At 47.9% G+C, this 23567-nt stretch overlaps 1 protein-coding gene across 1 annotated transcript; it reads right to left on the bottom strand.

Moving 5' to 3' along the window:
• Nucleotides 1-592: 592 nt before the first annotated feature.
• Nucleotides 593-17173, bottom strand: Pttg1ip (PTTG1 interacting protein). The gene is made up of 6 exons (XM_051186979.1): nt 16967-17173; nt 12377-12429; nt 9370-9478; nt 6318-6492; nt 5332-5378; nt 593-2262 (listed from the first exon to the last, which is right to left on the bottom strand). Exons 1-6 carry the CDS (start codon nt 17070-17072, stop codon nt 2225-2227), a joined length of 528 nt encoding a protein of 175 aa, XP_051042936.1. The 5' UTR covers nt 17073-17173; the 3' UTR covers nt 593-2224.
• Between the last annotated feature and the right edge of the window lie 6394 nt (nt 17174-23567).

The raw sequence follows: 23567 nt of genomic DNA, 5'->3' as shown, positions 1-23567 counted from the left end.
ACCCGAAAGCAGAGTCAGTTTCTATCCTCAGCCCCATGTCTCTTTTTCCTCTACCACAATGGACAACTGGTTCAAGCAGCCAGTGTAAACCCTGGAGCTGAAGACCGTGGGAGCCAACAGCCTGTCACAGGCAGGCTCAGTGACACCCACCCCTTATCCATATTGCACCACCAGCCTCTCCACTTCAGACTCCAGGGCTGAAGGAGCCAGGTGCTACACACCTGGGGAGGATGCCCAGGTGCTACAAGCCAGAGGAGGGTGCCTGGGGAGGATGCCCAGGTGTTACACGGCAGGGGAAAGTGTCCGGGTTCCAGTGTCAGTTGATAGCCATGCAGAGTTAACTTCCTCTGACTTCACTGTACCAAGACAAAAACAGAATGCTGAGCATGGTGAGGTGGGATTGGACAGGGTAGGTGACCAAGGAGACCTTTCTACACTAAAGGCAGGGAGTGCTAACCACTCCAGGACTGGCCTACTCAGGCCCTGTGGGACATGGTACCCATCACACACGGCAAGCCCAGGAACTCAGCTTACCTAGAAAGCTCACAGCCCCAGCCCACCCTTGAGGCAGCACAGAAAAAGAAATCAAAGCCATAGTCGACCATTTTATTGGAAAGTGGTTAAAAAGTAAGGCACTGGGTGTCATGGTTTCAGGTGCAGGTCTGTGGCTGCTCTTTATGCTGCTCAGAGGATGGCACAGACCAGTCCGGTGAGTACCCACTACATTTCTACACTGGAGATTTAAATACTCTGCAGTTGCTCATTCTAACATCAGCTCAGCAACTAACAGGTATGACGTATACATGCTACATATTAATACAAAGTTCATCAGGGCCTGTGAGGTGGGTTCCTTTATCAACTGATGGTAGAAAGGCAAGTCTCAATGGCTGCTATAATATGAGATGTTATGTTATTGCCTAATGAGACAGAAAAATGGTGAGTCTCCAGAGTGGTGAAGGTCATTCCCTTAGTTTGTGAAAATTGGAGGGGAGAAATATTAATCCCCTGGACAGATCGACAGAGTTGAAAAGGTTACTGAGCTGCTAGGTGAGGTGTTCAGGCATGAAGGAGCCTGCCGTAAGGCCACCTCATCTGCTGGTGGCTGCTTTCCCAGGAGGATATCTTTGCTCATTACCCTACCATCAAGCTTGTAATCTGCTTACTAGTGACACCTCTGGAGTCCAGAGAAAGGTACACTGTGGATAGAATCGTGGGAACCTTGGTGTCCCTTGACAAGATTTCCAAGGGCCTATGATGATGTGTCAGATACAGTGAGCTGAGACATGGCTGGAAGCAGGGTAGGAATGAGGTGGGTGTGGTGTCTGCTCAGGCAGGTTTTCTGTTTGACAGTATGAGGCGTGGTCCTCCTAGCTTCCTACACACTCAGCTTCCACAATGGGCTGGCCAGGGGACAAGTTGTTCATCCTCCATGATACACACAACTGGGCAGCCTGACAGGTAGAGGGGAGAAGTCTAAGATCTGCATAAAAGCCCTTCTGAGGACATGTGACTCCATGCATCACCACAGCTGGAGAAGCAGACTGAGGCAGACGACTCAGCACTTAAACTGAATTCATAACTCAGACTTCCCATGGGGGAGAAGATTCTTGGTCTATTAAAGACACTGAAAAATGCCATCTAAAAGAGGCCTGGACTTTTCATGAAATGTTTTGGTGAGACTGTTTCCTGAGGGACTAAAGACTGAGTGACTTTCTATGCTCCTGTGTTCCTGGATATAACTGGGTACCAGACTGTCTATGGGGATTGTGCCTTCCACAACGCCACCAAAGCTAAAGCAATGACATGTCACAGAAATAGGCTTGAGTCACCACACAGCCTTGGGAAAGCAAGGATGGCAGGTCAACCCTTGCCATAACAGAGTAAATACAACTTCATTTGTTGCAATGTGAATCTCGCAGCAAGGCCACTCAGCAGCCAGTCAGCACCTCAGGCTACCAGCTGTGTAGAGTGTGGGGACCGAGTACATTTCCTCCCCCATAAAAGGGTGTCAACAAGATTAACGTCTCAGGTGATTACATACAGAGATAGAAGGAACAAGAGCAGGATTGTCCTCTCAAGGCCACTCTGGTGCCTGTGCTGAGGCCGGAGGGATGACTCAGGTCATGGGTGGCTGTAGTGGTAAGGTCTCCGCAGGCTATGCTGAGGAGGGCACTCCCAGGAAACTTTGGAACCGCAGGATCTGCCGCAAGTGTGTGCCATTGCTCTAGAACTTCTCATATGGGTTTTGTTCTTTAAACAGACCTGAGGGAGGGGAAAAAAACAACTTGACTTACAACTTCACCCACTCAACTAGAAACAAAATTCACAAAGGCGATGGATTGCCTTGGGTGTTCTGGCTTATACTGTATTCCTAGTACTGGGAAAGCCAAGGCAGGAGGACCCCTGTGAGTTAGAGGTCAGCCAGGTCTACCAGTGAAGTTCCGGGCCAACCAGAGTTATACAGTGAGACCATGTCTCAAAAACACCAAATCAAATAAAGGAAAAGACAAAAAGAAAGAAAACTGCCCATTCCATTCTGGCAACAAAAGCAGTATGCATCAGCTAAGTTTCACATGTAGATTTAACCACAGTCCTAAGCAGGTCCCCACACTATCCTTGACCTTGTCTGAGGCTGAGCCACAGTGACTTTAAAACTGAAGTAAAATCCATCAGGAACAGAAATCCCAATAGTTCCTGAGAAACCAGCCACAGCTGAGATCACAGGAGGTCAGGGAAATCCCTGCATGTGTTTCTTTCCACAGCCTGTGTTGGAAAATTAAGACTACATAAAAACAACACACCATTAAATTGACAACCAAGTATTACAGTAGGCCTGAGGCAAAATATGGATTTAATCATCAATCTGTGGTACCCACCTGCTCTCTTCCTTATATCTACCTCCTCATTTGTTTTCATCTTTCTTCTACCACCCAGCCATCTCTCACCCTTTATCTCATCCTCCCCTCACTGTCCCAACCCCCACATCATACTTGTATGACAAGACTGTCTGGAGCCAGTGTAGTAACCTACCTACTAGGACTTTGTTAGGTAGATATCAGTATCTCTGTGTTCCACACTCACCCAGAACCCAGGGAACACATAAAGATGAAGCAAGGCTGAAACAGCAGGATAGAAATCAATAGAAAGGAGACAAGGGCTAGCCAGGGTCATCAGAGAAGCCCAAACCTAAGCCTAGGCCACAGCATGCAGAGCCTGCGGCAGGAGCTCTGATGTCTGAGGGAGAAGGCTCCTTGGCTACAGTGCCTCCTCAGTTCCCAGCACATGGTGTGACCAGATCCTGATGCCAGCAGCGATGGGATTGCACAGCCCCTGGAAGGGAACAATTCAAGCCCAGAGAAGCCATGCTGTGCCTAGGCAAGTGGACTTTGCTGTATCATCTCCCCAAATAACAGAAACTAACCGGTGTCGTGACTTGGACAAGAAGTCATCTTTTAGTCAATGAAGCAAATGTTCAGATGTGTGCTCTGTGACAGGGTCATACTGCCACGTTAATCAAGGGTCTCATCCATTCATGGATTCTTTTCTTTTTGTTTGTTGTTTTGAGACAGGGTCTCACTTCACAGCCTTGACTGGTCTGGAACTTAAGAGATCTACTTGTTTCTGTTTCTACTGCTGGGATTGAAGCACGTACTACCATGCCCAGCTTCCATTCATGGATTCTTAAACTGATAGCAATATCAGGAGATAGACATAGCTGGAGGACATAGGTCCTTAAAATGTCCTCCTTTTTCTGGATGCTATCTCTTCACACTCCTTCATGGCTGTCATAAGGTGAGCAGCTATCCTCCACCATGTTCTGCCTCACCACAGGTCCATAGCAGCAGACCCTGGACAGAAACTCAGGCATTTTGTCTGAGCACTGAAAAGTTAACACACACAGTAGTATAACAATGTTCCCAGTGTGCAAGATACCGAAGCATCACATATATGCTATCTCCTTGTATAAAAAGTGACCCAAAATTGCATTTCTTAGGAGTTGGTGAGAATGGAGTTCAGTAGGTAAAATGCTTGCCACCAAGCCTGAAGACCCATGACAGGAGGAGAGAACTGGCTTCCAGAAGTCAATCCCTGACCTCTATATGTGCATGATAGAGTGTTTGTGCACACATGTAAAATTTATTTATTTTTAAGTGCATTTGTGTTTTGCCTGCATGTATGCAGGTGCTAGACTGTGGAATTACAAGCAGTGTGGGCTGCCATATGGGTACTGGGAATTTAACCTGGATCCTTCAGAAGAGCAGTCAGTGCTCTTAACCACTGAGCCATCTCTCCAGCCCCACACATATACTTAAAATAAATGAAATAATAAAAAAGGATAAAAATTAAATAATTTTAATGCATATTTTTGGGAAAGATTTTAAATTTTTCTTCATTAGTTTTCTCCTGTTAAGGTAATGATTCAAGTTGGGCAGCACTCAGGAGACAGAGGCAGATCTCTGTGAGTTTGAGGCCAGCCTGGTCTACAGAGTGAGTTCCTGGACAGCCAGGGCTACACAGAGAAACCCTGTCTTGAACCCCTCTACTACCCCCCCCAAAAAAATAGTGGTTCAAGGCCAAAAATGTGGGTTCACAACTGAAGCCTACATGCAGCCCTCCAACCCCATGTTTAGGTGGTTGAGGGGTCATCTTCTGCAACACCCAACCTCTGTGGCTATAAAGTCCAGGCAGAAAATTCTAGTGCCCTTCTGAGCTTTAAAACCAGATCATAACCAACTGGGAACAGCAACCAACCAAGACAGGAAGACAGAGTAGTGTGTAACACTGGGGACAGGGACTATCCATCACACTGGGTCTCTGACTCACCCCAACTTAACCAAACAGGCTTACACTTGGCACCTGTGATCAGGTTAGCTCCTTCACAGCCAATCTCCAGACTCTCTCCAAACAAGATGGCACAGCCAGGAAGCGGCAAGTGGCTTGCCTCAGTCTCAGTCAGTTCTCTGATAAAGGAGGGTGTCTGACTCCAGAGAGACAGCAGGAAGAGACACGCACAAAGGGGAAGGGCTGCAGACATGGCCCAGAAACTCACAGAACCGAGGCCAGTTACACAGGCAGATCCTACTTTAAGGCAACTGGACAAAGAGCTATGGACAACCCTCCTGAAGTTTTTAGTCTTCATGAGTACCAAAGAAAAAGTGTGGTTGAGATGAAAACCCTTCTGAGCCTTCCTCCTTTGAGGCACTGGGTGTACTCAGTCTTTGGTGACACTCTGGGAACTGCACAACCGCTGTCTTCAGTGGAGGACAGTTCTCTGGAAAAGCAGCAGCTGCAAAATCCTAACCAGTCAAGACAGACACTTCTCATTCTTACCATATTTTTTCCTGATTTCATCATGTCTTGACTTCATCTCTGCTCTCCTAAAAAATACAGAAAAACCAAGTTGCATCAAATTACAACAGACAAACAAGGTCATCTCGAACTCCCAGGCCTTTCATTTCCTGGGGCAGAGGCCCTAGCCCCTAGGCTTTTGCGACACTTTCTACAAGCATTCCCAAAAGAAAAGTGGGGATGACTGTGGCCACTAGGCCACATCACCACTTGCCAGCACGGTGCTGCAAAGCTAGTCTTCTGAAGCTGTTCTGATGGCCATTCTATTCTTTCCCAAGTCTAACTGGACATGGTGGTAACCTCCTGTTATCCCAGCACCCAGGAGACTGAGACAGGAGTATGCAGAGTTCAAGGCCAGGTTGGGCTATGGAGTGAGACCCTCCCCCAAAAAGAAAAAAACCAGAAAACGAGTTCAAATGTCTTTTAAAGTTCTTTTAAAGTTCTCATAAAAAAATGCAGATGGTGAAAGCCTTGCATCAGGTGACCAGGATAAGACAACTGTTAACATTTGCTTAGTGGTACCCAATTCAGAGCTGAGGGCATGCTTCCAAGGGCTGCACAAGGCCTCAGCACACATTAAGACAATTCAGTACTCCAGGAACTAGTGGGCACAAACCAGTGTCTATAACAGCAGTCAGGTTACTTCACCATTAAGGGCTGGGGCTGGGACAGCAGTACTCAAGGATAGGCCATGGCCAGGGCAGGAGCACTGTAGCACACACAGGCTCTGCCAGCCTCCTCTACTAGTGAAAGAGGTATGCCAGGCAGCCTGAGGGCTGAGACACAGCCAGTGACCCCTATGAGACTCCCGTCATCTTTTCTCTTAACTATAGCCCAGAAAATGTTGGACAACAAGCACATGCTCCATTTTTAGAAATGGAGAAAGAGTGTGACTTTCACTCTTGTTTGCCATGGCCTCCATGCTGCACGTTCAGAGGCAAGCACCTGAGCAAAGGGCCCAGCCTCACCTCTCCTCCTGCCGCACTCTCCTTTCCTCCTGCTCTCTGATGGCCCGCTCATCGCTCCTGTCTGGTTTCCGGCTCTTGTTCCGCCGGCGGCAGCAGCAGCAGCAGCACACGGTGATACCCAGGAGCACAGAGCCCCCAAGCACTGACATGGTGATGATCAGGGCCTCAAAGTTCACTGGAAGACCAGGGACAAAGTTGAAACCTCGGCACATATGACCTGCCTCCACCCCCAAGGGTACCACTTCTTGTTACAGACCACAGGAGCAGTCCTAAAGCAGCCCAGCACATGGCTCCTTTCAGCCAATGCCTACAACTTAAAATTTCCAGGTAAACCACAACAAACTAAATGAGAAAGACAGCCCTTTTCCCCACTTACGACGGAAAGAAGGGACGATGTCACCTGTGTCTGTTCCCAAGCCCTCCTGACTCCTGAGTGCCACCTATAGAAGGGGAAGCACCCTGACCACCTATGAGCATTATAGAAGCCTTGGTATTTGAAAATGGCTGACCAGTGTCACTCAGTGATGTGACGTGCTGGTACAGCCAACCTCCAGGAAGGAACAGATACAAACTGAAAATAAATTTTAAGGTTCTTCTGAATTTTTCTTGAAGACCTTTAAATAGAAACCATTCAAAGAAGTCGGGCTAGGTTTGCTAGTGCACACCTTTAATTCCAGCACTCAAGGCAGAGGCAGGTAGATCACTGAGTTCGAAGTCTGGTCTACAGAGGGAGTTCCAGAACTACACAGAGAAACCTTGTCTCAAAAAAAAAAAAAAAAAAAAAAACAGGAAAATAAAACTAAAACCAGCCAAGGCTTCCACTCAAACCAGAGCCAGTTCAGGGGCCCGGCCCTGCTTTTGCCAGCATATCCCAGTCACCCAGTCAACTCTCCACCAAAGCACTTAACAAGCAAAAAAAAGTCCCTAGCCACAGGGATGCTGACAGCCCGAGATGTGTTAAGGGAAGTTGTAAAAGTCCAGCTGTCCATCTGTCAGCTTCAGGTTCTGCTGGGCCAGTGGGGCATCTGTGCAGCTGGGCAACAGAAGGAGGGAGAGCTGAGGGCCAGCTCCTGGGCTCCCTCAGTCAGCCTCAGCACAGGGGACTGTGTTCATTTATCAGACTCCTTTTCAGGCACTAAGCATGTTAAAATCAGAAATGGGCGCTCCAACTGCTCAGGTGCCTTTGAGTTCCAAAGACTGTGCTCTGTCTACACGGGCCTAGCCTTAAAGTGCAGAGGTGCAAAAAAGAGCAACTTGTGTGGTTGGAAAAGAGGCTGTCATCCCCATCAGTAGGTGATACAGTTTGACTACAGAATTCTGTAAAACTGAACCTAGAAATGAGAACACTAAGACAGCTGGGTCTAATTAAAGTCAATCTACTCCCACAGCTTCTATCTGTTCCAGATAGAAACAGAAAGTGTTCTGTGGGCTCCTCTGTTAACCCTACAGGGAAACACAACAACTTCCACTTGGGTTAATATGGCCTGACGGGAATGAGTGACACCTCCCTCAACACAAATGATCAACATGTAAACATTATTTTTCTGCAAATGTAAGACTTTAAGTCATATTAATTAAAACCCTGAATAAAAATTATAGCAATTCTAGTAAAACAATGATGCTAAAGTTATTTGTAAGAATTGACTGTCCATGGTGCAGACATACAATCATGACAAGCCAACCGGACCTATGGTGACACCAGGAGGCTAAGAGGCCCAACCTCAAGTGCTACTCTGCTCAGGGGATTATGAACCCTGTCCAGCAACCCCCTTATCACAAGACCAGGCCCAAATGCTTGTGTTCCCAAGGGATGTCCCTCAGAAGTAACCAACGGTGTGCTCACTGGGAATCACACCCAAATCTGCTCTGCTGCCAGTACAAGGCTGCCTCCCACAGGTGCCAGCCTACTCTGCTGGCAGCACATGGTGATGACACACACTGATGAGCTACAGCACTTCACCTGTCCTGCACTGGGGGTGCTGTGCAGCCATCCCGTAACCTGGGTGGGAACTGCATTGCACAAGACAATTACCAAGAGCACCCACCACCTGACACAGCTGACACCCTCAGTCATCAGAGTCAAATTGACAGCTCACAATTCTCTACACACCACCCAATGAGTCAAAGTAAACAAGTAAACGCCCACTATGCTAAAAGGACCTGAAACAGACAGATGTTCCAATGCTTGGAAGGATGCAAATGGATGAAGTGACACTGCGGTATGCAGGGTAAAACATTAAGGCTGGGCAGTCTTACAGGAGAGGAGGTGAAAAGCAGCACTTCCTTCCAGGAAGGCCACCTCAGGATGGGAGGGGGAGACAGGACCTTCCAGAAGCTCTACAACTTTCCTCCTTGTTCCTCTGGGAATCCACAGATCATAAGGTAATATAGAATTCACACACTGATGAGGGATACCTGAGTGGCCACTGGTGCTCCAGAGCCAACACTCCCAGTCCAGGAAGAAGCACTACCAGGAGGGGACAGTGGTGGGCAGTGCTGAGTGAGACCTCAGAGGTTTTCCTGTGCCAGGACAGATACCATGGTTCCTAGACAACAGTGACAACCACACAGCTGCTTCACCAGACCGGAAGAGGCCTGTGCAGCCCCAAACCTAACATCACCAAAGATAAACAGCTCCCTACAGGAAAATGAGTTTCCAGGCAGCAAAATACAGTACAAATGTACTTTAAGGGCAAGTCGAACCACATAGGCCTAATTTCCTTCCTAGGAGAAAATGACTGACACACACACACACCTGGGCTAACAGAGTCCTTGGTTGAGGATTACTGGCTGCTCCCAGGTGACACAGCATACACAGGAACATAAAACAGGTTTTTACACGTGCCCTTTCCCCACCTTCCATGATGTGGGCTATGTGGTAGGTGCCATGGTTAATGATTCTGCAGGAGCACGCCAGGTCCCTGGCTGCTTGCCAAACAGCAGACCATCACAGGACTGCTTGCTACTTCCTAGTAACTTATGCTGATTGAGCACAAGTCCCAGAATCACCAAAACCCACAGATTTTGCAAGAAGTAAATGAAAACAACTTACCCCAGCATACGCCCCAGCGAGCAGAACTCAATTTACAAAGAGAAGCAGGGGGCAAGATTTTTCTCACTGGGTAGTCCAAGCACGCCTTGTTCTCATTGCACCACAGGCACTGAAAGAGACCAGCATCAGAAGACCCCTCAACAGACCAGGACAAGACCACTTCCCTGTCTCCAATGCCACCCACGCCACCGTGATCTCTCTAGGATGGATGAATCTAGGAATGCATCCTCCAAATATTCCTAACTCATCCTTATTGTCCTTTGGCCAAAGTCCAACACAGTGGCTGGCATCCCTGTCCACCCTACAGAGACATACCATCCTGAAAGCTGCCCTGCTCTCGGGGCCTTTGAAGCCTGCTTATCTTCTCTAGAGCCCTCTTCCTCAAGCCTGAGATGGTTCCCTCATATCCTCAAGGAAGCTTGCCATTCCACCAACCACCCAGGCCCCTGTTCCCTGACCAATAATACTGCTGCTTCCTCCCACAGCATGCCTCCTCATACTGCACAGTTCATTTCCCACACGGTGCAGGAAGCCAGATAACTGTGGCACGCAGAGACACAGGACAGGGGAACCTCAGCATCCAATGGGGAGGTGCTCCTTAGGTATTTGCTGAACAGATGATGGGGCACAGGAGAGTCACTACTATAGGAAGCCCTGTGACTCCATCTTTACACTGCACTAAGTGTCAGGTTTTGAAGGATGATGCAACCAAGGATGAGAGTAGCAGAGGAACCTCCAGGGGTCTCCTATCTAAGCCCCTCAAATGTCAGGGTGGGAATGGAAGTGAGGAGACAGTACTGTCACACCAACACATGTCAAAACTCAGCGCAGGACCCACCATACCCACCACACAGTGCTAGACAGAGCTGAGGACATCCCACACACAACACAGCTGACCTAGGAAGGTGTCCTTGGGAAGACTCCCCACATCACAGGGAAAAAGAATTACTCTGTAAAGGGTGCTGACTCTGCCAGAGCCAAGATGACATCTCTCTGATCATACATCTTCAGAGTAAGCATGTCACTGGCTCTTCAACAAGATTAAAGACCAGTTTTGGGTCTCAGTTTGAAGTAACATCTATGACAAGAACATTACAACGTGTGCTGGCCCCTGCACAGTGACCCCTGTGTCTTCACAATGGCTCCCGGTACTGCGTGGCTAACAGCACAGAGCCCTGCAGATCCTGCTACTAAAAAATCTCCCATCCCAATGGCTCTGTCCTGCATTACCTCTGGTTACTCCTAAACTTTAAAAAGGGGCCAAGTCACAGGTCTAATCTTCTGAGCTCCAATGAGAACACAGCACTCGCAATGTGTGTTGTTCTGTTCTTTTTAACTAAAGTAAGAGGCCAGTCAACAACTCAGCAGCATTAAGGATCAGCAAGCACGGCCTCTCTCTAACCGACTGGTCCTCTGAAGGCCTACAGGATCCCATCTCTTCCCAGAACTCTGTCTCCAGGCAGGCAACGGGCCTGGGCTGGCCTTCTCCACCTTACCTTACCGAAGCCTTTCTGTCTGGGTTCAGAGCAGGGTCAGGCCTCAGGCTCTGCCTGACTAGACCAACCCACTGTGACCCAGACAGGTTCCTCTCTGGACTCTGTCCTCAATGCACACAACCCAGGGCAATGAGGCTATCTATAAGGCTAGTACAACAATAATCCATTTTTTTTTTTTAATGGCTGAAATAGCCTCCTACAGGAAAAACTAGAACCTAAAGAGTCAAGGAAACACTACCACCTGAAATAGTAGGTTCAGCACAACCAATGCTGATACTGAGGCAGGCACAGCAGCTGGTCCTACTGCCCACTTGAGTCTCACCAAGTGATAAGACTTGTGTCAGATCCACACTACTGTCACTTTAAAAAGCTACTGTTGTTTTTTTTTTTTTCTTCATAATATTTTTCTTGGTTATTTAGGTACTGTTGCTTTTTAAGATGTTCCTATTGTCCTGTGGAGGAAGCCAAGAGGAAACACCACCCTGACTTGTGTTGTCCTTAACCCACTGTCAGGGAGGGACACAGAATTGCAGGCCTAGGATGCCAAGAAGCCCCACCCACCCAGTACCCAGGAGAAACCTCTAAAGACTGTTCTCTGATCAACTGCTATGGCACCTCTGTTCCTCCCTATGGGTTCTCAAGGCAAACTGCACAGCACTGGGCTAAACATGGCCAAGCATACTCCTTCGCCTCAAGGAGCAACACAGAGGAGGAGCCTTTGGGGCTGGTCAAAGAACAGACCACCACACTGGGGAAGCTGAGTGTCCTCACACGACATCTAGAGATCTCTGCTACGGAGCTATCTTCCCACTGCTTGTCTGCTTCTCCTAGTCTCTTCCATCAAAACCCAGGATGAGCCATCAGAAGGTACCCTTGTGAGTCCTAGGCACACTTCTAAGAGTGAAGATTAGGAAATTCTGCTCCAGGATAGCAGCTACCTTCTGATTCGAGGGCACAAAAGGAAATAAAGAACGGGACAAGGGTCAAACATGCTGGCTCAGTCTTCCCAGTAGATCACATGGCTCGGAGCCTTCTCACGGACCAGAGACGACCTCACAGCACTATGCACATGAAGGAGGAAGAATGCTGGCACTCCTGAATGTGCATTCAAACCCTGTACTTGCCTGTCAAGTACTTGCCACTGTATATACAAGCTGCTGTCTCAAGCCCCGACAAGTCTTGAAGGCTGGGTGACCCTTGAGGGAAGACCTAGTCAGTCAAAGGCATGCAGTTCTAGTCATCTAATGCCAACACATTAGATGCTGTTGTCCAGCTGTCCCAAGCAGCTTCAGGAAGGGTGTCTCCTCCATGCTGCCTACCCAAGTCATGGAGACTGGCTGTGCTGGATGGTGCCTGCGCCTTTTGTGAGAAGGTTTCATATGCCTGAGAAAAGCTGGACTAGTATTTAACAACCATCATGTAAAGCACCCAACAATTTCCAAATGACAGGGTGCTTCAAACACACATGCCACCTGGGACTAGAGGGCACGGGTCTGAACAGCACTACTTACCGAGACATTCCTGAGGCACTCTTCACAGGATCTGTTTGTGTACAGAGAACAGCCTGCCAGGGGAGACAAAGGTATCCATCACTGAAGGGCAGAGAAGACACTGATGCTGTGAATCTCCACAAGGAATGATCAAGACTCTGCTGGCACTGGCGGGCTTCAAAGCACCCAACTTATTCCTGCTGCAAGCAAGTCACTAGAAGAGCCACTACAGACAGCTCTACCTGCAAGGAGCCTTCTGGGAAGGAAGGTTCCAAACACAAGCAGCCATGTTTTATAGTTCTCTATTGGTAAACCATTAAACTGTGCAGCCAATAACCTGCTGAGGCCTACTGCCATCAGCATGCTCAGTGAGCAGGAGGTCACAGCCATAAGATGACATGCCTAGAGGCAAAGCCAAACTTGCAAACTTACCTCTAGATCTCAAGATTCCAAGACAGAGCTATGCCCCCCCCCCAAACCCAAGAAGCCAGGTGGTATGGGCCTGCTCTAGTCAGTCATGCAAAGCACCTGGGACACATTGCCAGCACCCACAGTACTGTTTTCAGGAAAGGGTCAAAGTCTATCTAGCTATCAGCCCTGGAACTCCAGAGAATCAAATGGACAGAAGCAGCATATAAAGCAACTGTTTCTCATGCTAGCCAATTTGGGCCCACTACGTCTCACCACCATCCCCTAAAACAAGCGCACTTTGAAAAGAGCACTGCACTCAAGCCACTCATTGCCAGGGAAATGCAAATTAAAACTGCAAGGAAATGCATGCATAAGAAAGGCTAGACTTACTGAGATAACCAGGGACACACAAAAACAAGAATGCACAATTGGAGTTGGCTCAGCCATTTTCAGAAATGGCCACTCCTCTGGCTAGCAAGCACATTAGAGGTATCTTATTCAAGACATCAGAAGACACACCCAGAAAGCCCTGTGTAGGCATGCTCACCACAACTCTATCCATAATGACCCAACTGGAACCAGCCCAGACGTTCACTTCTAGAAGGATGGACAGATAGACTGGAGTATCTACACAGTGGAGCAACATCAAGTAAAATAAACGAGAGTGAACAACACTGTGTAGGCTGAAAGAAGCCTATACCAAAAGTCACCTTTCAAAGCCAAGCAGTTCTACAGCTGGAACTTGCCCGCCCAGGGTGAGAACAAGTGCTTCTGGGGCCACACTGGAGGGAAGATGCTTGGCTCACTAGCTTGCTAGGTGCAGTCTGCATCTACTGCAGCCAGGTTATATGAGGAAGCTTATCCAGAGGTACACTGAAGCTTTCCAATTTCACAGGAGGAAAATTTTATCTCAAAAGAAAAATTGGTGTGGAGCATACCCGCAAGCACTTGAAGGTCAAGGCCTGGGGTTCCAGAGATCCAGGTCAGCCTGGGTTACACAGAGATCTTGCCTCAAAAAGACAAAGGGAAACCAAGACAATATTTGGGCTCTGGAGGTCTGCCACTGACCTGGAGGTACACTCAAGAAAGGCTGCACCCCTTTCCTCCCTCTTGGGGCAGACCTGAGGGACAGCCAGGCACTACTACACACTTGCTCCCAGCTCTGTCCATCCACAAAGACCAGGAAGGGCAAGACCAAGTAGGGCACAGTGGCAAATGCCTTTAATCCCAGAGGCAGGTGAATATCTGTGAGTTCAAGGCCAGCCTAGTCTACAGAGCGAGTTCCAGAGCAGCCAGTGCTATATAGTTCAAACTATGTCTTGAAGAAAAAAGAAAAAGAAAGGGCAACACTAAACTGGAGTCTTCAACAAACTGGCTTTCTGAAGACAAGATGGACTGAAGAGCTTATAGGAGACTAAAGAGATCAGAAATATCAAAAGTTGAAACTACTTAAGATGACTCTAGGTTTCAGAGGTCAAACAGAAAAGCACCTCACTAGACAAAATGGTAAATCTGTGTGTGAACTGTATAGTAAACCAAACATTTGAGTTCCATTTTAACACCCAGCTTTGGCAACTATGTTCTAGTTGAGCAGAGAATACCCTCCTCTTTGGAAGAACTGCTTCTGAAGAATTCAGGGTTACAAGACACCACAACAACCACTTCCATGATCTTGTCAAATTAGTAACAAGCTGTAAGATTATAATTTGCAATAAAATGTTCACATTACCAGCTATTTTACAATAAGAAAGACACCAGCAAGCACAGAGAGGGAGGGAGTGGTCCAGCAAGTATACAGTCACTCAGGACAGCTGTACCATCCATGAGCTCACTGGACCGCCCCTCAGCTCTCTTATATCCTGCATGGAGATGGCTCTCATTAGGTGACAGCTGAGGGTGTCAAACACACCCACTCTCCAGCTCTTTTTCAAAGTCATCCACTAGAAAGGATGGCCTTGCTTCCTATCAGGTGACACAGTGGCCCCAGCAATGACGATGTCCGGACTTCTGTTATGGGATATTTTGGTAACTGCACTTTCGAAAACCAAAAGAACTGAGCTCCAAGAAACACATCCTGAGTTCTGGTCACCCTGGGCCTCTCTACCACTAAGAAATCTAAATCCCCAGAGGCAAGCCCTCCTCCTCCACAGGCCAACTGTAGGGAGGATCTTGTATATCAGAAAGCATGAGTGGTAGGCATCCTGGCTGCAGGAACTCCCAGATTCCTGTGGCAAGGAAGGAAACACTGACAACTTGTTGCCCCACAGTTCACATTTCAGGAGGCCACACGAAGTATCTCTTACCCCATCACAAGACACATCCAACCACATGCTTGATGGAGATAAGAACAATGTCCTTGCAGCTCCTCAGTGCTGATCTTGAACACCCTGACTCCAAGGCCTTAGGATTAAGAGCTCAGTGTAGGTGCTATTTACTCATTTTTAAAGAACTTTCAGAGTCACTAACTTTAATAATTAAATGGAAAGATAATAAATATGACTCATCTCTGAGTGGGTCCCTGACGTTTCAGGTGAGTCAATGAAGGCATCCAGGACAAAGGGACACACCTACATGTGGGAAGGGGGTAACTTTGAAAACTAAGGAAACAAACATTATTTATCATAAACCCATGAAACAGAAGGCCTCAGGCTACTGTCTTCTGTGACCCTGAGAAGACTAAACTTGGAAAGGGTTAGTGTCCACTCTGGTGACAGAACTCAGAGAGCACCTACCTCCACTGTCCTGGCTACCTTGCTGTTCGAGGAGAGGAGGAGAGGCGGAGAGGAGGGGCAGGGCACCACAGAAGGATGCATTCAGCAGCATTCAGAACAGTATATCAGGGAGAGAGAGAGGGGAAAGAGGGGAACAGCAGATTCTTCTGCAAACTGTGTTGTGAAGTAAGGACTCACCAACTGGTGACCTGCACCAGCCAGCACTGTGCCTGAGTATTCCTGTGGAGGATGAAACTGCAGTCATTCCAGGGACTGTTTTCCACCAAGACGAAGCTCTGAGATAGTGACTCCACGCATCATTAGGGAAGGTCCAAAAGCCCTACCAAAGTGTCCTCAACTTCATGAATTTCACTCTCAGGATCTTTAATCCATTACAGGTTCAGATGTCCACCCACCAACGGAAGCACACAAAAAATATTTTAAAAGATGAGTCTTGCCAGGCATGGTGGTACACACCTTTGATCTCAGCACTTGGGAGGCACAGGCAAGCAAATACCTGAGTTCAAGGCCAGTCTGGTCTATATAGTGAGACTCTGTCTCAATAATAAAAAGGGGAGTTTGGGGCCACTGTGATGTACTCTTTAAATTTATGCAGTATCCTTGTAAAGAAAAATTATTTTAAACATCAGTCATCTTCTTATAGCTGTTAGCCAGTAGAAATCTCACACCTAGCACATACTCTGTGGTAAGACATGGAGAATGTGGTTGCTGTTCTAATCAGAGCATTCCACTAATGCGGCAGACACCCCTGAGCCACTGGGAAGGGGTCCTGTGCCTCCACAGGCTCTCCAGCATTCTGCCTGGTGTAAAATCCTCACTGGGGAACCCATCCCCAAATCTCCTGGATGGCTCCTTTAGGCACACTTCCTGGAAAGCGGCTGTCACAGACCCCAGGCACACCTGAGAGCAGATAAGAAACTTTAAACAGAGCTGCGACAACACGCAAAAGGTCACAAAGAGAAAATACACTGTGCCAGGCTAGAGTGTAAAGACACCTTGAGAGAACCTGAGCTAACACGGTTGAGGAAAATAGTCTCCCTCTAGCTGGGCCCCATCAGCCCTCGCTGCAAAGGTCAGAAAGCTGACCAAGCCAACCTCTCAGCTCCTGGCCTTGACACAATCTGCCAGCTCCCCGATTTCCCCCAAAAGAAACAGTACTATGCTAGAGTCAGGCATTTTGCATTTTCATAGTGGCGGCCCCTAATACAGGCAGGAATACAGATGCTCGCCAGTGGAACCCCAAATCAGCCGACTGCTAAACAGGTGTCAAGACTTTGGTTCCGACTGGGCCTGTCTTTCGTGCCTTAGGGCACGACGTAACTTAGGTAGTGGCAGCCGCACCCGCAGCTCCAAGGGAGGGCGTGAGCACAGAGGAGGCGAAGCCCGCGGGCTGGGCTCCGCCCTGGATCCGACCCAGCTGCCGTCCTCCCGGACCCTCAGGTTCCCTGGTCCCCCACCCGGGCCTCACCCATTCCCGAAGGCTCCTGCGCGGAGGCCACGGACAGAAGCAGCAGCAGCGCGGCACCGAAGAGCATCACCCAGCGCGGCGTCAGCCCGAGAGCAGCAGACGCCATGGTGCGTCGGTGGCATCCACAGCCAGCACCTCGGAAGACTCAACTTCGACGCTGAACTAGGATATTTCCACAGCCTAGCGCCGAGGCTCCGTAAGCAAACCCGAGGGGCAGGGCCTGCGAGTGCGCAGCCGCAGGCTCCGGCTCGCTCCGCCCCCTCTCCCTACGCCCGCCTCCGGGCGCTGCTGAGGCTTAGTACGCCTGCGCACTGTTGGAACGGCCGGGACGAGGGTATAACGGGAGCGTCAGACCGGCGCGCCTGCTCAGTAAACTGCAAGGCTGGGCTATACTCTGCTAGCTAGAGCGCTTGCGCAGCGAAGGAGCTGCTGGATTCTCAGGCAGGTTCTGAGGCTCACCTGCTCTGCTCGACATAGATCCATTGGGGACACAGAGAGACCTGGGACCCCGAGGGGCTCTGGGGATGACCGCAAATCGTCGTGGACCGAGTCGGTGGCCTCAAGTGCAGCCAAGTTCCTTGACTAGGGCCGCTGGCAGCAGTGATCGTGGGTTGCTCCTGCGCTACAGCCACCGACCCTCGACAACCCGGCCAGCCCTCAGTAGGGCCTTCCGAGTCCTGTGGATTCTCCCTCAGAGCTGCGCGGGTGTCCACAGGGCAGGTTTTGAGGGTTAGTTCACTTATATACGTTAAAATGGCATCCAAGCTGTCGAATTTGTTATGGAATGGCGTTTAAATCCCTGAGAGAGTGAGAGAGCGAACTGAGGATGTAGCTTACTTAGAGGGTAGATTGCTTGCCTAGCAACCAATGCATGGGACCTAGAATTCCACCCTCAGAATCTCACAAACCAGTCGCCATGGCGCACACCTGTCACCCCAGCACTTGGGAGATGGAGTCAAGAAAGTCAGAAGTTCAAGATCTTCAGCCCGTGAGAGCCTGGCTCAGAGGAAACAAAACAATCCCGATTCACAATGGAGATAAGAGAGCTTTGAGTGGGAGGGTACTTTCTTTGCATGAACCAGGGACCTAGGGTGAGGGACACCAAAGATCAATGTGGGACAGTGGCTCCCAAGTTTGTTGACACACTAAAGACCCGGACAGTCGTAGAACTAAACAAAACAGGATATAAGCTTGAGTCGGCTAGTTTTATGTCAACTTAACACAAGCTAGAGCCATCTGAGAGGAGGGAAATTACCTCCATAACAGTACACTGTAGGAAGCAGGACTATACGGCATTTCTTAATTAGTGATTGATGGAAGAGAGCCCAGCTCCTTTTGTGTGGGGGGGGCGGAAGGGGGACTTCCATTCTTGTGCAGATGGCCCTGGGCTCTGTAATAAAGCAAGCAAAGTGAGCCATGAGGAGCAAGCCCGTAAGCATCACCCCTCCATAGCCTCTCCATCAGCTCCTGTCTCCAGGCTCCTGCCTTGCTTGAGTTCTGTCCTGACTGCTTTCGATGATGAACTGTTCTATGGAACCCTTCCTTCCCCAAGTTGCTTATGTTCGTGGTATTTCATCATAGCGATAGAACAGCAATTGAGAAAGGTTTATTAAGAGATATTAAGGAAACAGGAGCGAAGGTCTGGAGAGTGAGAGGGGCTCCCAAGAGATAAAAAGCAACAGAGGTTGGCAGACAGTTGCTCTGTCCCCTAAGAAGGAATAGTCACCTCCGGATAGATAACCAGCTTGACCCCTCAAGCAATTAGGGCTTCTTAGACATCACCTTGAAGGACCAGAACTAAGACAGTGAACAACCAGATCACAGTATGACCAAGACTGTTTAATCATGCAACTCCCTTGCCCTCCTCTACTCCCCCCTCTAGTAAACCAAAGCTAATGTCAGTACCCCAAAGATGGACTTGGGGATCATGACCCCTTTATGGTGGCTCCTTCCTGTTGCCAGCACTGGTTTGGTTTCATCAGCTGGAATAATGGGATGGACACTTGTATCCACTGAGCCATGTCTGCAGCCCTTTGTAGCATACCTTACAGCTATCATCTGAAGTTCTTGTGGACAGGTGTTTAGGAGGAAAGACAACGTTAAAAGGGAGGTATGTTAGGCTCAGTGGTTAGGAGCACTGGCTACTCTTCCAGAGGTCCTGAGTTACAATTCCCAGCAACCACATAGTGGTTCACAACCATCTGTGACTAGATCTGGTACCCTCTTCTGGCCTGCTGGCAGACTTCAGTGCACTCATACATAAAATATAAATAAATATTTTTTTAATTTAAAAATGAAAGTAGGTTGTTTAATCACGTTATGACAGCAGCTCCAGGAATAGTTGGTGATTGGAGCTTCTCCCAGATCCCCCTGGCTCTATTTAGATGATGTAACAAGAATGTATGTGTCTGTACATTTCATGTTCAAGGCAGTGGCTTGTCACTAGCACTGAAATTGTTTAGGCAAAGACTTAGACATGTGGTAACCAAGTGTGCTGGTTATCTTTTGGCAACCGGACACAAACTAGAGTCGTATAGGAGGAGGGAAGTCAAGTAAGCAATCACCTCCATTAGACTGGTCTGTGAATATGTCTCTGGAGCATATTATTGACTAATGATGGATGTGGGAAGGCCATCTTTGGGCAGGTGGTGCTGAGTTATATAAGAAGGAAAGCTGAGCTATGGATGGGGAGCAAGCCTGTAAACAGTGTTTCTCTGAGATTCTGCCTCAGTTCCTGCCTTGAGCTCTTGCCCTGGCTTCCCTAAACCATGGATTGTGATGTGGAAGTGTAAGCCAAGTAAATTCTTTCCTTCCCTAGTTGATTTGGCCATTGTTTTATCATAGCAACAAAGAAGCTAACGGAATACACCAAGGAAACTGCAGCTGTCTTTAAATACCCCATTCCTGTTAAGCACTTTTCTTCCTATTGTATCAAAAACTCAGGCTCATGCTGGAGAGATGGTCCAGCAGTGAAGGGCACTGGCTGCTCTTCTGGAGGTCCTGAGTTCAATTCCCAACAACCACATGGTGGCTCACAACCATCTGTAATAGGATCTGATCCCCTCTCCTGGCCTGCACATGTACCTGCAGACAGAGCACTCATACATAAAAACAAACAAACAGAGTTTTTTTTTTTTTTAAAAAAAAACTCATGTTCTAGTGGGGTCATCCTAGTCATGCACCCTGTAGAATGTCTGCATCCTCAAGAGATCTGGCTTGGTTACAATGACATTGGAATTGTAGTTTTGACCACTTTCCCCCAATTTATGGTTTTTTTTTTTTTAAACAGAAGGATCATGGGGAAAATACCCTAAAAGGAATATCTGATCTGCCTTCTCATTTGAGAGAAAAAAGCATCACCCACTTATGAATATGCTACCACCCTCATGAATATATGTAAGCCTCATGCAGAATGACCAACTCAAGGTCCTATCACAGTAGTAATGGGAAATCAGACCTAGGGGTATGGATTGCTCATGGTCATAAGTTCAGGAGCATTCACAAGAGAGTGGTATGAACTAAAATTCCTAGGAAAGAAACACATCTATGCCAAAGATTCTACGAGGCCACTTGATTAAGATTCACAATCTTGGGGAAATGGAATGTTGAAGACCCAGAGCCAATTTTTCTTGGCCTTTCTTTTAGTTTTCTTAATAGCCAATCATTGCCCACTTCTGACCTAATACTCCCCCCCCCCCAGACAGGGTGTGTGTGTGTGTGTGTGTGTGTGTGTGTGTGTGTGTGTGTGTGTAACAGTTTCTCTAGCTATCCTGGAACTTGCTTTGTAGACCAGGCTGGCTTCAAACTCAAAGAGATCCATCTGCTTCTGCCTCCCAAGTGTTGGAATTAAAGGTGTGTGCCATCACCACCTGGCTCTGACCTAATATATTTTTTACTATTCGGTGCAGTCTCTGGATGCAATCATAGCAGACCACTCTCTTCCATCAAGCCCAAATAGAATAATGCTGTAGATAGCAGAGACTTTGTTATAGCCTACATACCTGATGTTTCCTCTAATATTATATATTTGAATAGTACCTTGATTTATGATTGTGAAAACTTTCTTGAACTGTTGGCTTGTTTGAAGCATGTTATTCAGGACAACTTGAGTCTGTGTTCCCAAGCTATGGTCACTCATATTGGGCTCAAAAATAAACTGTCTCATTCCCTTTGAGGTCTGCATTTTGAGTCACCATGAAGCCAAGAAGAGTTCAAGTCCCAGCTTCTCCCATTCCTATTTCCATGACCTCTACCAAAGTTTCTAAGTCCCAGTGAGCTGCAGTAGCCATAGCAAACAAACATCAGAACAGGATCAGGTGCCCTGGGTCAGATGATTAGTGCCCAGGGTCAGTGTCCCAAACCTGAGCTAACTCAGTGCCTGGCACAGCATTAGAAGTCTGCCCATGACACATTTGCTCAAGGACAAGGTCATTGGTGTGTTGGTATGCTAGGGCACCGTTTAACAAGCAGGTCTCACTTCCGTATAGTGCAGCATAAAGTCCCCTCTGTTGTGTGCATCTTCAAGTGGTGAGTAATTGCTCTACATGTTTCCAGACAAGCAGCCCTCATGGGATCTTCTGTTATACAAGCAGACGCTTGAAAACTTATTTGCGTGAACAGTAGTCATGAACTAGAGTAGAAGGCCCAGAACAGTACTAATTCAACATTTTAAATCTTGTGTGTGTGTGTGTGTGTGTGTGTGATTTTTAGAGACAGAGTTTCTCTATGTAGCCCTGGCTGTCCTAAAAAGAACAGGCTGGCCTCTGCGTGTCTCTGCCTCCTGAGTGCTAGGATTAAAGGCAAGTGCCACCAAGCCTGGCTTAAAATATTTTTTTAAGAAGCCTGAGGACTAAGGAGATGACTGAATGGGTGAGATCGCTTGCTGTGCAAGCATGAAGATCTGAGTTCAAATCCCCAGGGCCATGCATACCAAGCCAACTGTGCAAAGTGCCAGGGGGAGCAGAAAGAGCAAACACATATCACACACACACAGCCCATATCCCTGCTTTAGCCACATAGCAGTCAATAGGGAGAAGGGCATCTGATGTTACCACACATCTGATATTCACAAGTACCTCTTCAGTTCAAAAGCTTCCATCCCAGGAATGACTCACACAGCATGTGGTCCAGAAAGCACAAGCAATGAGGATGGTTGAGAGAAACAATGAGAGCAGGAGTCAAAGGGCAGTGCCTACTTTTCCAAGGAGGTGGTGAAGAATTTAACAGACACAGAATGGCATCAGCCTGAGCAAGTGTGCTAGTTGCACCCAAAAGCTGCTCAGAGCCCAGAGCAGTCCCATGGTATGGTGCCACAGCTTAGTAGTTATGGGAATTCCAGAGCCACACATCAGAATTTCTGATACCTGAGTCACCTGTTGGGGCTTTTCAGTTTTATTTGGCAGTATCTGTATGACTGGTTTGTCATCAGTGTGAGGGCATTCCTTAGCCACAGAATTCCATCCAGACAGCATGAAAATCCAGAAAGTGTCCTCCAGGGCCACAGCACATTTTGTCACCAGATGTTTCACTAGGGGTGCTCCACAAAGAGAGGACAAATCTGCTTGCTTGAGGGGTTGGGACTTTGAGGCCATAGAAGGGAGATGGCAAAGGGCTGGGTTGGGGTTTGTGGGAGAGAGAGGTCAGTGAGGCTTGGGGCAAGGAAGGGGCTGTACCTGGAGACAAAGCCTATTTTCCATGGTTGGATTAAGAACCTGTTACTCTGGAATGTGGGATGGTCCTGATGGGACTGTGAGCGGTTGTTTGCTCCACTGGTTTAGGACCTGGGTCATGCTATCTGGGGCCTTTCAAGCTCCAAGATTCAGAAAAGTAGTTTCCTATCTATGATGAGCAGCCAATCTCGCCCAGTCCTTCAGAGATCTCTGTACCTACATATTTTTAAATATTAATTTTTACTTTATTTTTTATATGTGTGTGGGCTTTGGGAATGCATGCAAAGAGTGTGGGGATGACTGCCAGGGTCAGAAGAGAGAGACAGATTCCTTCCCCTGACTTCAGCTAGAGTTGTGAACGCTGCTGTGGGTGCGGGTCCTCTGGAAGAGCAATGGGTAACCTTAGCCCCAGAACCATCTTTCTGGACCTCTGCATCTATACTTTCCACAAGATGGAAGTTGGCACTTCTTCCAGGTAACATAGTAAAGACATGATGCTGGATATGAACCCAGGGCTATTATTGAGTTTCACTTCTATTAGGTCCAAAGCAGCTCCCACAGATGGCAGTGCTGATGTCAACATCCTAAGCAGAAAGACTTTGGGTAAACAGAAGCCTAAATGTGGGTTTCTGTTTACCAGGAACCTCCCTTAATCCAACCCCAAAGATGAACTACCCTGGCAAGGCCATCTAGTTCCTGGTCAGTCCTATAGCCTGTTTCAGCTCGCAGATCCCCCACCCTGTGGATATAATATACATGATTGCTTTTCTGCCATTTTGCTTCTCTCTGCCCTGTTTTGGAATATTTGATTGTACTGTAAAACTGTGAGAGACTGTGTTAATAAAATTAACCTTGGATCAGGGGGCAGAATCATTGACAGGAATTAGTCACAGAGAGGGTGGAGAAGTCTAGAATCTGGATAGAGAGACACA

Source organism: Phodopus roborovskii, unplaced genomic scaffold (genome assembly GCF_943737965.1).
Source record: "Phodopus roborovskii unplaced genomic scaffold, PHOROB, whole genome shotgun sequence".
NCBI lineage: Eukaryota > Metazoa > Chordata > Mammalia > Rodentia > Cricetidae > Phodopus > Phodopus roborovskii.
Note: the sequence above shows the minus strand (reverse complement) of the source record. Positions and strands in the feature narration are given on the sequence as shown.

Coding starts and splice junctions, on each gene's coding strand:
- Pttg1ip (XM_051186979.1), bottom strand. CDS start 17,072: ATGGCGTCTGCTGCTCTCGGGCTGACGCCGCGCTGGGTGATGCTCTTC. Junction 12,430..16,966: donor GCAGGAGCCTTCGGGAATGG/GTGAGGCCCGGG, acceptor CTCCCCTGGCAG/GCTGTTCTCTGTACACAAAC. Junction 9,479..12,376: donor AGTGCCTCAGGAATGTCTCG/GTAAGTAGTGCT, acceptor GGTCTCTTTCAG/TGCCTGTGGTGCAATGAGAA.